A 13,307-nucleotide genomic window follows, 5' to 3' on the forward strand; every position below is an offset into this window, starting at 1 on the left:
ACTTACAGGTCATACACTAAAAGTAATCATAATCCAGTCATAATACGACAAAGTTCACCTTGCATTTCAATATTGTCATGGAAACTCTTAAGTAATAAACAAACATACTCACAGATGACTCATGTGTAATGTACAGATCAACACCTTTAGTCACATGAGCAAGAGACAATCATTAGAGATTGAGAGCATTAGAATAAAACAGGAATGTTGCTGGGTTACATCTATTTCTGTGTTTGACGACAATGTAATGCTGTAAGGGGCGTTTAAACGAGTTAAAAACGAAAGTTTAACTACTTTTAACTTGGCAAGGCATCTTAAAAACGTAACGCTTGTAGACACTGACAACACAGCGACGCGACGTCAGTACGTTATGTGTACATAAACCAATAATGAAATATATATATATATATATATATATATATATATATATATATATATATATATATATATATACATATATAGTGCAACCGTGTGAACGTCCCTTAAGATTCAATCCTCTGCAGTATTACATAATTCATTACTATAGAGACGAGCAACTTAGTTAAACCAAACCAGCTCACTCATATGCGTAAAAATAAGATTGTGTGGCATTAAAAACTGCTGAAAACCACGCATATCCGTAACGTTATTCGAGCTCATCTCAAATGCTCAGTTGTTGAATGGAGTAATAATGAAAGTCAGGCGAGAAGAGTCTGCTATCAGCTGAAAACGGCGGAAGTAACTAAATATTACAGACATTTGCTTTTGCGAGCGATACAATCCTCTACTAAAGTTTCCCAATGCATTTCGTGTCTACTTGTACGTGACGTGCAAGAACAAGCTCTTTCCTGCTGCGCTTGTCAAACAGACGGGCGTTCAAATGCGGAATCGGTCGTGTTTCACTCACCTCTGAAATATATTCCATAAAAAGCCCTGATCCGGCGGCGCGTTGTTATAATGAGGTGGTCTATGCTGATTATGGTAGGCCATGTCCTCTGCTTGTCCCGTTAAACGATAAAATGCGCTCTATGAGCAGCGAAATTCAACTTGCTTAAATCTGACTCAAAAAATTCTTCACGCAGAGGCGTGGCGTGAAACTCCCCACTTCTCATTAAAAATTAGCGGACGTCACTCGAGACCGCCCCCTTGGGGACTTTCCGCCGTTTTGATTGGCTCGTCTAATGCAAGCGCGGACTGTTTGCGCTAAATGGGCGGGGCCAACAGTCTGACTAATGGAAAATGTGAACTGTTCTTAAACGAAATATTTCTGTTTGACAGATTTCGACAGGATTTATATATTTTTTCCCGCAAATACCAAGGGTATTCAAGGCCAATGTAATGGCGTTTGTAGGGTAGCATAATTTATTAGATATTCTGACTGTCACACAAATAAATAATTTGTCAATGTGTCACTTTAAACCATAAAACATACGTTTATAAAATCTAAAATGGGTTTTTGATCTGAGCGTTATTCATTTTTTTATGTCATTATATGTAGAAAAATATTTACAAATGTTAAAATTATCTACAGTCCCTCAGACCATCGGATGTGTGTCAAAACATACTACGCTGCCTACCTAGACAGCATTGTAAAGCCTCAAAACGCGCCAAAATGCTGTCTATGTAGGCGGCTCACTAAACTTTGAGACGCAGCCTCGTCACCTGTCAATCAATCCTCACAGAAATAACCGACAGAAAGACATCACCGTATTGATTTAGCGCTTATCTGAGGAAATTCACATTATCTCCTCAGAAGTAAAGTGTGACTGTATCAGATTAGATTTTAAATTAGATATCGATTGGGTTGAGATTTGTGTAAAACTCTGAGGTAAAATGTTTTATTATCCAAACGTGCTTCAGCGTCACACTGGCTGTTTCTCTACTATCTGGTATGTAACGTTACTGTAGTATAAAACAATGATGATGAATTTAACTAAATACTGGCCGTTTATTAAAAAAATAAATAAATAACGGATCGGTTTTTTATTTATTTTCTATGCTACTAGCCACGCTGAGGTAAAGTTTTTAGACAACTCACTAACTTCATCACTTAGTCAAATTTAACTCTATAAAATATGGAAAGTTAAACTCCATAGAAGATGTACAGTTACAGTTACACACTATTATGTCAACAGGACATTTAAGAACAGTGGAGTATGTCAAAACATGGAATGAATTGTTTGTTGAACTTTGTTTGTTTGTTTTCAGGTTGGCAGCTACTAAAGGCATCAGGATTTCCAGAAGAGACTGTCTCAAGGTCAACATCAGGCGAACATGGTCAGAGAAATCTTTGTTTCTCATTCAAAATATTGCCATTTCAAAGTGGATGATAATGTGTGGTATTCTGTCTTTCTGGTGTTTCTTGTTCTTTTTGTCATCATTTTACAATATTAATCAGTAGGTTGTGTTTGTATATTTAGTGAGGACATTGTGGATTATGTGATGGTCCAGGTTCCTCCAGTCCATCCCAGTCTTCCCCGGCCCCGCTTCTCTCTTTACCTGTCCTCTCAGCTTCAGTATGGCGTAGTCATCGTCTACCATCGCCAGTGTGCTTTTCTGCTGGGTGAGATAGTCATCATGACTGGAGAAGCATTGACTAGTGTAAATAGTACTGCTTTGCTTCACATTTATGAACATTTCTACAACACGCCACTTATTTCAGTCCAACCAAAACTGAGCAAAGTAACATAACTTACACAAAAAATAATATCCCTTTGTGGGGAAGTCGTGGCCTAATGGTTAGAGAGTCGGACTCGTAATCCAAAGGTTGCGGGTTCGAGTCTCGGGCCGGCAGGGATTGTAGGTGGGGGAGTGAATGTACAGCGCTCTCTCTGAGGTGCCCTTGAGGAAGGCACTAAACCCCCAACTGCTCCCCGGGCGCCGCAGCATAAAAATGGCTGCCCACTGCTCCGGGTGTATGTTCACGGTGTGTGTGTGTTCACTGCTGTGTGTGTGCACGTTGGATGGGTTAAATGCAGAGCACGAATTCTGAGTATGGGTCACCATACTTGGCAGTATGTCACTTCACTTCACTCACTTCACTTCACTAAAAGTGAAGTACACTTATTATAATACTTATTATGAAAATAAAAGAATATACTTAAGTGCAAACTCAATGTAATATTTTGGACACTTAACTGCTGTTATTTGCAATTAAATGAAAATATATTATAATTTGAATTTATGTTATATACAATTAGCTGAACATTTTTGACCCACTCAAGTAGGACTTACAGGAATAATTCAACATTAAAAATGAAAATTCTATCATTTACTCACCTTCACATTGTTCCAAACCTGTATGACTTGCAGTTGAATACAAAGGAGGGTATTTTGAAGAAAAATTGTTTTTCCCATCCTATATATTATTTTTTTTGACCATACAAGGGAAGTCAATTGGAACTGGAACTGTTTGGTTACTAACATTATTAAAACTTCTTTAAAGCATGACAAAATATTAAAATATAATGATTCAAAAGGTATTTTACTGTAAAACTTTTAATTTGACATTATTACAAACTGCTTGTTTTTAAAGTGTACTTAAGCATGTGAAGAAACTTAGTTATGAAAGAGTACTCTAAGTACATTTAAGTGGCCTTTTATTTTATAAATATTGTATTCTATGCAAGATCAAAACATACCCCCCCCCCCCCCCCCCCCCCCCTTAATTACTCACCCTCATGTCATTCCAAACCTGTAAGACCTTCGTACATCTTCGGAACACATATTAAGATATTTTTGATGTTATCTGAGAGCTCTCTGATCCTCTGTAGACAGCAAGCATCCTTACACGATCAAGGCTCAGAAACGTAGCAAGGACATTGTTTAAATAAATCATGTGACATCAGTGGTTCAACTGTAATTTTACGAAGAATACTTTGTTTACGTATGTGGTACACTCCAAAACGACACTATGCGGAGGAGACAAATTGTTGAATAAAGCCGTTATTTTTGTTTTCTATGCGCACAAAAAGTATTCTAGTAGCTTCGAAAAATTACGGTTGAAGCACTGATGTCACTTATTTTAACGATGTCCTTGCTATGTTTCTGAGCTTTGATGGTGGTAGGATCCTTGCTGTCTATAGAGGATCAGAGAGCTCTTGGAATTCATCAAAAATATCTTAATTTGTGTTCCAAAACTGAACGAAGGCTTTACAGGTTTGGAACGACATGAAGGTGAGTAATTAATGACAGAATTACATTTTTTTTTTTACAGCAGTAAAAATAGCTTGTTCTATTTGTATTTTTTGTATTAATTTGTTTTATCTTTTATTTAATTTATTTAAGGATTAGAGAGATTATACATTTTTATATAGGATTGAATTACTAAATTAAAAACTAGATAAAAATGTTGGCGCAAGAATCTTTGACTTACATTATAAACAGACTCAGAATAAATAAATAAAAATCCACAAAATGGAGAATATTGTGAATGATTTTTCCTTTTCTACCAAATTAATACAGTCTTAATATTCCATTACATTGTGTGCAAATGGGCTTTTACTATATTGAAATAAACTGAACATTTTTCTGTTTCATTTTCCCACAGAGGAGGTCCAGCAGACCATTGAGCGTTTGCTTCGCTCAAAGAGACACTTGAACATTGACATGCCGGACACTGATAGGTCAGATTCAGGGTCGTCACTGTCATGTCGTGTCACTAATGTAATTCATTCTGACACAGACCTTCATATTGTTCCTATAAACCCGTGACAGCTGTTTATATGACTTCTGTTGCTATGATTCCCCCTGAGAAGCTGTTCTGGGATCTTGTTTCCTTCTAGGTTGGTGCTGAATGTCCCAGACACTCTGGTCCAGCTGGAGGAGGCAGAATGGGCACTGGAGCCGTTTTTTGGAGTGATGGGGGTTGACTATGAGCCGCCTAGTCCTTACTTGCCATCTCAGGTGATGAACTGCGGCATATACATACAGTTTGCATGAATTATTCATTGGAATCATATCGAGAGACCAGAATATCTCGGTTCCACTAAGCATCTGCATAGAAACTGATAAAAACCTCAGACTTTAGAGTTCATAATAGTGAATTTAACTAACACATCACATTAATCTCATCCTGACCCTTTTTGAGCCATTAAGCCATGAATTTATTGTTTATCATCAAAGCAGTTTATAGAGGGCTCATCTCCTCTGGTGGCCAGAAAGGAAATTACATCACCTAAAGGTGAGATTTTGAAATATTGCAGCTGATGTGGGTCAAAGAGTTGCTCTTGATGATTTTCATCCAATCTCTCCCTGTCTTTCCCTTTCAAGGTCTCATTGCTTCTTCTGAATCAATCACTATCAAAGACGCAGAGTCGGTGCCTGTGCTAGCAGCGGAGGTGATTTTCACTCTACATGCCTCTCACTCCTCCATACTGGCAATAAAAAACGGACAGAGATCTATATTTGAGTCTGTGTCCGCAGCCTTTGCTAACACCAAACACATGACGCTACTTCTGTACCATTTGCCTCCACAAAATTCATACAGCTCTTTATGAAGTTTTAGATGAAAACAGATCATCTGCCCACATGAAGCTTAGTCACGGACAACACCAGATGATATTATTCATTCCTTTTAATCTGTGTTTCTTGTACCACACAATTCATATGCTGTTTCCCAATGTCTTCATGTTCATGATTATATTCCAGTTTGGTGGTGCAGAGTTACCTGAAGCCACTGCTCAGGAGATCGACATGCTCATGGAACAGCAAGATCAGTTCCACCTTGGTGGTGAGATTGATAGAAACTGATAGATAGACACTTAAATGAATATTGATCTCAATTAAGAAAGTTAATGTGTCATTATTAGCCATTCACTGGCCCACACAGAATTTTTGTCTGCAGAATGCTTTGCAGATTTCCGCTGAATGGGAATGAACTAACACATCCCCCGCACCTTCTGTGTTCGTTTATTAAATATTTTGGCTAATTTGATGAATGCATTAAGTGTAACTCTCAGCTCCATTTAATACATTTTACCATTTCCATCCCTTGAAATATGGCAAATATATATATTTTCAGATAAATACACATAAAATATTACTAATATGCATTGCTACATATATTTACAATATTTTTATATATGATCAAAAATACAGTAAAAACTGTAATATTGTGAAATATTATTACTATTTAAAATAACTGTTTTAATATATTTAAAATGTAATTTATTCCTATATATTCAGCAGCCATTACTCCTATAATTCTTCAAAACTCATTCTAATGTGCTGATTTGGTGCTCAAAATGTTTTAATTTTTTTAATTTTATTTTTTTATTATTATCAATGTTGAAAATGAAAATTGTATTATCATCATTGTTGTGCTGCTTTATTATTTTTGTGAAAACTGTGACATGTTTTTTTTTTTTTTTTCTCCTGAATTCTTTAATTAATAGTTTATGGAATCAAATAAATCATTTCTGAAAAAAAAAAAAAAAAAAACGTTTTTGCAGATATCCCCTAAAACCCAGCACAGAAAATGCCAAAAATATACTGCCTGCACTCATTCGTAACCTGATCACTTAGAGTCTAACTGCCTGCTACAAATAGCATTTTCTAAAGATATGAGTCTATAAGTCTTTTCTGTATGCTCTCTCAGATGAGGAAGATAAGGAGAGAGAGAGGGCGACAGAAGTGGAGAAATCAGGAGATCTGGATCCTGCTATGGTCTCTATAGAACAGTGAGTAACACTGAGGGAAATAGAGATAAGAAGGTTAAGGAGGAAGTACAAGATTCAGATTTGGTTAGTCACACTGCACCCAATTCCGATTTGTTTGTCAAATTCTTTTTTGACTGACTGTCTGCACTGCAATTTCGCAAGACCTGCTTGTTCAGACAGTGTAGTCAATAACTGGTATATCTCCTTAATGGTAATGACTTAAGCTTCAGCACAACGTCGGTGGTTTTTACAAGAACTGAGTGTCATTGTGGAAATTATGCATTTCTTCATGCCTATCATGGCATCTTGCTGCAGTGCTGAACTCATGGAGTGCAACATAAGATTGAAAGCATTAATGTAGTTTAATAAATTGTGCACTCATTCACTACATAGCAGATGCCACACTTCAGGAGTGAGCAAACATGGGAGAATTTGAACATTGCTGAGCATTTTCAATAATATTACATACATGTTGAACCTTGTGGCTAAAACTACTTTAAATCCAGACCAAATCTTTTTCAGGTTAAAGTATATTTCATTTCATTTCATTCATAAATTAATAAATAACATTTTGATCAGATTTTAAACCACGTTAATGTGGTTTTGTTTGCACTTCATGGAAAATTATTTTTAACGTTTTTTTAATGGATTTTCATGCTTTTTGCTTTGTTTTGTTTTGAAAATTGAGACTCTTGGTTTAGTTGAGACCCAAGAAAAGATAAGTTTAGATAGACAATGACAGCTGTTGGGCCAAATGTCCTTGACCTAACATATCTGAAATAAAGAATCTGCTTGACTGCACAGTTTAATGGAGCCTGTAATGTTGGCCTGAACTGGCTTCTTGTGTTGACCGGGTTCTCCTGGTTTTTAACCATCACTGAATACATGTTTGCAGACTGAAGAACAGCGAGTGGATCGTGGATGAGGGGAATGCACGTCCTACGGAGGTCACCTTAGATAGGGTGGCTATGGAGATGACCCCTCCTCCCATCACCATGCCAACAACCACAGAAGCCAGTGAGAGAGACGTGGAGATGGAGCGCTCCAGTGAGGTTTGTGTGTGTAGCCATGTCCACATTACCTTGCCCATTTTGCTCTAGTGTTATATAATCCATATGTGTTTTGAAGCGTGAACGCCTTTGTAGCAAAGGCAGTTACATTAGCCTGAATCCACAACAGTGTGCTCAGGGTCTTAATAACCTCTCACTCTTTCATTCTTTCTCTTGTTTTGTCCCTTATTCTCAGACACTCCTAGTGGAGCAGTCTGTGCCTCCAAAGAGACGGGGTCGCAAACGGCAACTGATCTTCGCTGACCAAAACACACAGATTTCCCAGGATGCAATGCGGCAACAAATCAACAACCCTCTGATTGAAACTCAATCTCTGGTGGGAGCTCTGTGATAGATAACTAATCTAATCAGTAGTGCTGGAAATCTTTAGACACCTCATGATTTGTGTGATTACAAAAACAATTCTTGATGCATCTTAATTTTCCAGCAGAGTGTCTCTCTTATGAAAGCTTTCTAAAATATGCTAAAAAAAAAAAAGTACATATTGAAATAGATATTAAATTATATTCAATGAATTATCTGAAAACACTGTAAAGGATATTTTAGGGTATGACAGAATTCAAATATATTTTGCTGTTGCTTGATTGTATTGACCTTTAGAGAAATATGTCTATAATCATTTGAGAAAAAATGCCAGGAAATAAATAGGCATAAATATTAAAAGAAGTATTTATGTTTAACTCTAATTCAGTAATTTCCAAAATAATAAATAATTTTAATAAATAAAATAATTTAATACATATTTTTATTTACACATACACATATTTATTTTTTAATACATACTGTTCAAAAGTTTTTGGTCGATAAGATTGTTTTGATGTGGTTTGAAAGAAGTCTTTTGTGCTCATCAATGCACTTAATTGATCAAAAATACAATAAAACTGTATTATAGTGAAATATTATTACAATTTAAAATAACTGTTTTCTATTATAATATATTTAATTTAATATTATAAAATGTAATTTATTCCTGTGATAGCAAAGCTGAATTTTCAGCATCATTACTCCAGTCTTCAGTGTCACGTGATCCTTCACAAATCATTCTAATATGCTGATTTGCTGCTTAAGAAACATTTATTATTGTTAATGATGAAAACAGTTGTGCTGCTTAATATTTTGTTTATGGAAACTGTGATACATTCTATTTATTCATAGATAAATATAAAGTTAAAAAGAACAACATTTACTGAAACATAAATCTTTTAAACATTATAAAAGTTTAATGTGTCCCTACTGAATAAAAGTATTAATAAGTGTTAAATATTAAAAATAAACTTACCCCAAACGTTTCAACTGTAGTTCAGTGTAGAGTAGTATGTATTGCAGTATGATAATGTATGTACATTTAATATTTAAAATATAATATTTTCTGGTCAATCTTTTATTTTTCTCTAACCCTATTAAATTATTTGCTTATGTGATAAATATGTGATTGTCTTTCTCTGTTTCCATCTATCTCTTTTTTCCCCAGTCTGACACTCTCTTAAGTATTCCTGCCTCTCGGAAGTCACCAGCAGCAGTTCTGCTCAGCACACCGTGTAACTGTACGTTGTGACACACTGTGGCCCAGCACCACTCATAAATGCTTGCTCGTATATAAAAAAAATTTAATATCATTGGACACAAAGTCATCAACAGCCCTACAGAATGTATCTTTTTTTAATTTGATCACGTATACAGCACAAATATTTATCAACAAACTGGGAAACTACTGCATCAGCTCCTTTAATTTGCACTGAACAGTTTAGCAGATCTTAATAATGAAACCACTGGACCATCAAAAGGCTCAGCAGTTTTATAAGAAGTCAGGAAGCACCCTTACCCTAGCACACTCCACTCTCATAACCACTGACATGCCTCTGCTTCTTGCATTGTAGTGCTCATCCACCCTGACCTCCAGGCGCTATGGAAATGCTGCAGCGCTTCTTCCGCGCTTCCCCGTCCCTCCAGGAAACGGCAGGTGCAGGACGAGAGTGAGCTGTGGGAGATGGAGAAAGAAAGAGGAACGGAGAGGAGCCGAGAGTCTAGCAGAGAGGTGAAGAAGTCTTAAGTTGCTCATCTGTTTATATCAGACTCAAGAGCCCTGATCTTTCAGAGTTCAAGGTCATAACCTGTGGATGCAACTAACATGTACACTATTGGCATTTAAAGGGTTGGTTCACCCAAAAATGAAAATCTCATTATCATTTACTCATGTGATAAATTATAATGTACTCATCCACATGACATGAGGAGTCTGTAAATGATAACAGAATATTAATTTATGGGAGAATTATCCTTTTAAAGCCCTTTTGAAAAAGAAGTGCACTTCACTGTATTTAACATGCACTGGTGGTGTACTTCAAATCTTATAAGAGTAATAAAAAAAACTGCAGGCATTATAATTTTAATGAAATAAAACTGAAACAAAAATGAAAATTACCCCATGATTTACTCACCCTCAAGCCATCCTAGGTGTATATGACTTTCTTATTTCAGACGAATACAATTGGAGTTATGTTAAAAAAAAAAATGCCATGGCTCTTCTAAGCTTTATTATGGCAGTGAATGGGTGTTGAGATTTCGAAGTCCAATAAAGTGCATCCATCCATCATAAAAAGTGCTCCACACGGATTTGTGGGTTAATGTGTAATGTAATTACAACCAGGCGGTGTAATTCAAACTCCGGTGAGAAGTGATGAATGTGGAAACGCATTGGAGAGAGCAAAACAGAACACCAGTCACAAAGTAGAAGTACAAAATGAGGATTTCGATATAAGCCAAGAGGAGACCGGTTTTCCTTTGCTGTAAACAAAACTTGGTTCTCGCGAGACTAGCATATTCTCATCTGAGTTTACACTACGCCTACGTCCTACATCATCCGCTGGAACACCACCCTCTCGTGAACGCGTGTACGAAAGTTAGTAGAAACTAGAAATTACGGTTTACAAAGTTTTAAATATGGATAATTTTCTTACACAATCACTCCACATTAGAAGACCTTTATTAATCCCCCAGAGCCATGTGGGGTGCTTTTTATGATGGATGGATGCACTTTATAGGACTTCTAAATCTTGACACCCATTCACTGCCATTAAAGAGCTTGGCAGAGCCAGGACATTATTTATATACCTCCGATTGTATTCATCTGAAAGAATAAAGTCATATACACCTAGGATGACTTGAGGGTGAGTATGTAAATCATGGGGTAATTTGCATTTTTGGGTGAACTATCCCTTTAAGTACACTTTTAAAAGTGCATTGTTTAATAATTTCAAATAAAAACTTTTACTTTAAAGTACATTTTAAATGATTGTTTTGATAAGCTGTTTTCGTGCTTTAAACTTTTTTGAAAACAATAAAAAACCTCTCAATTAACAGGCACTAGAACAGTGACAGGAACTTGCTTACAATACGTTTTACATGCAATACATGTGTGTGTGTGTGTGTGTGTGTGTGTGTGTTTTCTGGCTGTTGATGATATTTTCTGACTTATTGAATAAGAAGACATATCCAAAATCACCTCTGTAAAAACCATTAATATGTCAACAAAATTAAACAAGAATTTCAATCCTGGCTTTATCCAGCATTCAGATTTCTGTTTAGGAAATTAGAGAATATTTAAATAGATAGTGCCTCATTTGTGTATTTAAGTGTCTGGAAACATTACATTCCGTTCACGTATTCTTTTAAAGTATCTTATTGGTAGCAAGTACTCTTAATAAAAGTATGCTGTAGTGTACTTTTTTTCTCAAGAGAGTCCTTAACCCACTTCCCTTTCTGTGTGTTTTGTGGATGTTTAGGTGGTCAGGGAATCTGGTGCAGCTGCTCTGGCTCTGTCTGAGCTCTCAGGTGAAAACTAAATCCTCTTTTTCATTATAAAATCAATGAGATTTCAGTGTGTTTTTCTGTGATTGATATAACACACCGTGTCCAAGCACTTCATGCTTTACGTTAGCCTCTTTGCTCAAAATGTCAATCAAACTAAAGACTGTAGGCCCATCAGGGATGAATAAATGGCTGATATGGCTGTGTGTGTGTGTGTTTGTCCAGTTGGTTCAGACGTGCCGCTGGATGTGTCTAAAGGAGACAAGTCTCAGAGTGACCTCGTCACTCCCACCAGCCGATGGTGAGACATTAAAAGAAAAACACAAAATGCATTTAAAAAAGAAGCCATTACTAAACACTGAATGTCAGAACATGTGTCATACTCAGGACTGCAGTTTTACGTCATACAATCTTACTGGCACAAGGCATTCAAGTCAGCATGAAATCCTGTAAAATAAACTTTATTCAAATAGGACTCCTATAGAAGAGGCTCCTGTTTCCATGGATGTGATATTAGAGGAGCATGTAGAACTGCCACAGGGAGAGACAGAGCCTGAGATGGATGTCATCACCACTGCCGAACTTCTCCGGTTCGTTGAGAAACTTAGTATCTGAACATGTTTTTGTGTGCGTAACTGTCTGGTGTGATCCAGACATCCATCAGATCTTTTTTCACTCATTCTTTCTATCATACAGGCTGATCAACAGCTTCATCAAGCGCTTTGGAAAGGTTTGCTTTCACTCACTGATGCCCCCAGAGGCCGAACGCAGCACTGCAGCTCATCTATTCTACAAAATACTAGGTAATCTAGTGTACACTGAGTAGATGTTTGTTTTTACTGTTTCACAGTATATATGTGACGTGATCTGTGACTGATGTTTGTTCTACAGAGCTGCTCTGCAGTCTGAAGTTAAGTGCACGTCAGACTGAAGCGTTTGGTGTCATCACCATTACCATGAACCGCTGAACACACACACCTAAGTGCAAACATACGTGCTCTCAAACACATTGAAGCTGTTAGATTGTTTTAAACTTTTGCTGAGTGCACACACACTGTTATGATAAGGCAGTTCAGAAGTCAGTTTAAATACACAGTTTGTAGTCTTGTATTCATAACAAACAAATATAGAAATGGTTATAATATTTGTGATTATGAATTATCAGTTACTGTGATTATTATGTTAACATAAATTATTTCACATAGCAGTTGCATGGTTTTATATGTAGAGTGAATTGAAGTTTATATTACAATAACAATGTTTTATGTTTTAAACTTTTTATGATGGTTAATGTGTTCATTTTTAACTTTTTATATTTTTGTATTATATTTTTAACTTTTTATATTTAAGTTAATTAACTGTGCTCAAGTTGTGGAATCCACATGCTGAATGAATTTTACAGAATTTGTCTCAATGCCAATTGCAATATAATACATACATTAAAATTGAATACAATTACTGTTTGTGTATATTTTCTGTGGGGGAAAAAAAATATTTCTTCTCAACTGTCAAATTGTTCTACATACATTGATGTCACTTCATACAAATTACTGTTCTTATAGACCTGTTGTTACTATATTACAGGCCTGCCTAGTATTTACACTTTGTGTACATAGTAGTGTACATTTTAAACAACTTTACCACATCTGAGGTAAAGATAAATCCTTAAAGTTACAATGTAACAAAAGTAGAGACAGATTTTGTGCTTGATTCTGTCCGTCAGTTATTGATTGGAAGGAAGCAGATCAGGGGTGTTACCAATAGAGTTCAATGGAACTTACGACCATAGTTA

At 36.1% G+C, this 13,307-nt stretch overlaps 2 protein-coding genes across 5 annotated transcripts in view; one reads left to right on the forward strand and one right to left on the reverse strand.

The window, feature by feature from the left end:
- The window catches only part of LOC306863036 (programmed cell death protein 6-like), a 20,816-nt gene extending 19,751 nt beyond the window's left edge, over positions 1-1,065 (reverse strand). The window contains exons 1-2 of one of the 3 annotated variants that reach the window (XM_079406191.1): positions 887-1,059; positions 113-144 (exon numbers count right to left, since the gene is read on the reverse strand). In XM_079406191.1, coding sequence (XP_079262317.1) covers positions 113-144; positions 887-904 — 50 coding nt within the window. In that variant the 5' untranslated portion in view covers positions 905-1,059. Of the gene's footprint in view, positions 1-112; positions 145-886 lie in introns of all 3 variants that reach the window. The other 2 variants (XM_079406190.1, XM_079406192.1) reach the window with 2 other exon arrangements.
- LOC306863035 (meiotic recombination protein REC8 homolog) overlaps positions 1-12,974 on the forward strand; it is a 16,393-nt gene extending 3,419 nt beyond the window's left edge. Inside the window, exons 1-18 of one of the 2 annotated variants that reach the window (XM_079406188.1) lie at positions 1,651-1,868; positions 2,188-2,256; positions 2,400-2,542; positions 4,529-4,604; positions 4,764-4,884; positions 5,107-5,161; positions 5,251-5,318; positions 5,629-5,710; positions 6,578-6,659; positions 7,534-7,690; positions 7,884-8,024; positions 9,180-9,252; positions 9,586-9,743; positions 11,491-11,539; positions 11,741-11,816; positions 11,989-12,105; positions 12,212-12,318; positions 12,407-12,974. In XM_079406188.1, the coding sequence (XP_079262314.1) occupies positions 1,813-1,868; positions 2,188-2,256; positions 2,400-2,542; positions 4,529-4,604; positions 4,764-4,884; positions 5,107-5,161; positions 5,251-5,318; positions 5,629-5,710; positions 6,578-6,659; positions 7,534-7,690; positions 7,884-8,024; positions 9,180-9,252; positions 9,586-9,743; positions 11,491-11,539; positions 11,741-11,816; positions 11,989-12,105; positions 12,212-12,318; positions 12,407-12,483 (1,707 nt within the window). In that variant the 5' untranslated portion in view covers positions 1,651-1,812 and the 3' untranslated portion in view covers positions 12,484-12,974. Of the gene's footprint in view, positions 1-1,650; positions 1,869-2,187; positions 2,257-2,399; positions 2,543-4,528; positions 4,605-4,763; positions 4,885-5,106; positions 5,162-5,250; positions 5,319-5,628; positions 5,711-6,577; positions 6,660-7,533; positions 7,691-7,883; positions 8,025-9,179; positions 9,253-9,585; positions 9,744-11,490; positions 11,540-11,740; positions 11,817-11,988; positions 12,106-12,211; positions 12,319-12,406 lie in introns of those variants that run through there. The other variant, XM_079406189.1, reaches the window with a different exon arrangement.
- Positions 12,975-13,307: the final 333 nt, after the last annotated feature.

The sequence above is a fragment of the Barbus barbus genome, assembly GCF_936440315.1.
Source record: "Barbus barbus genome assembly, chromosome: 44".
NCBI classification, from domain to species: Eukaryota; Metazoa; Chordata; class Actinopteri; order Cypriniformes; family Cyprinidae; genus Barbus; species Barbus barbus.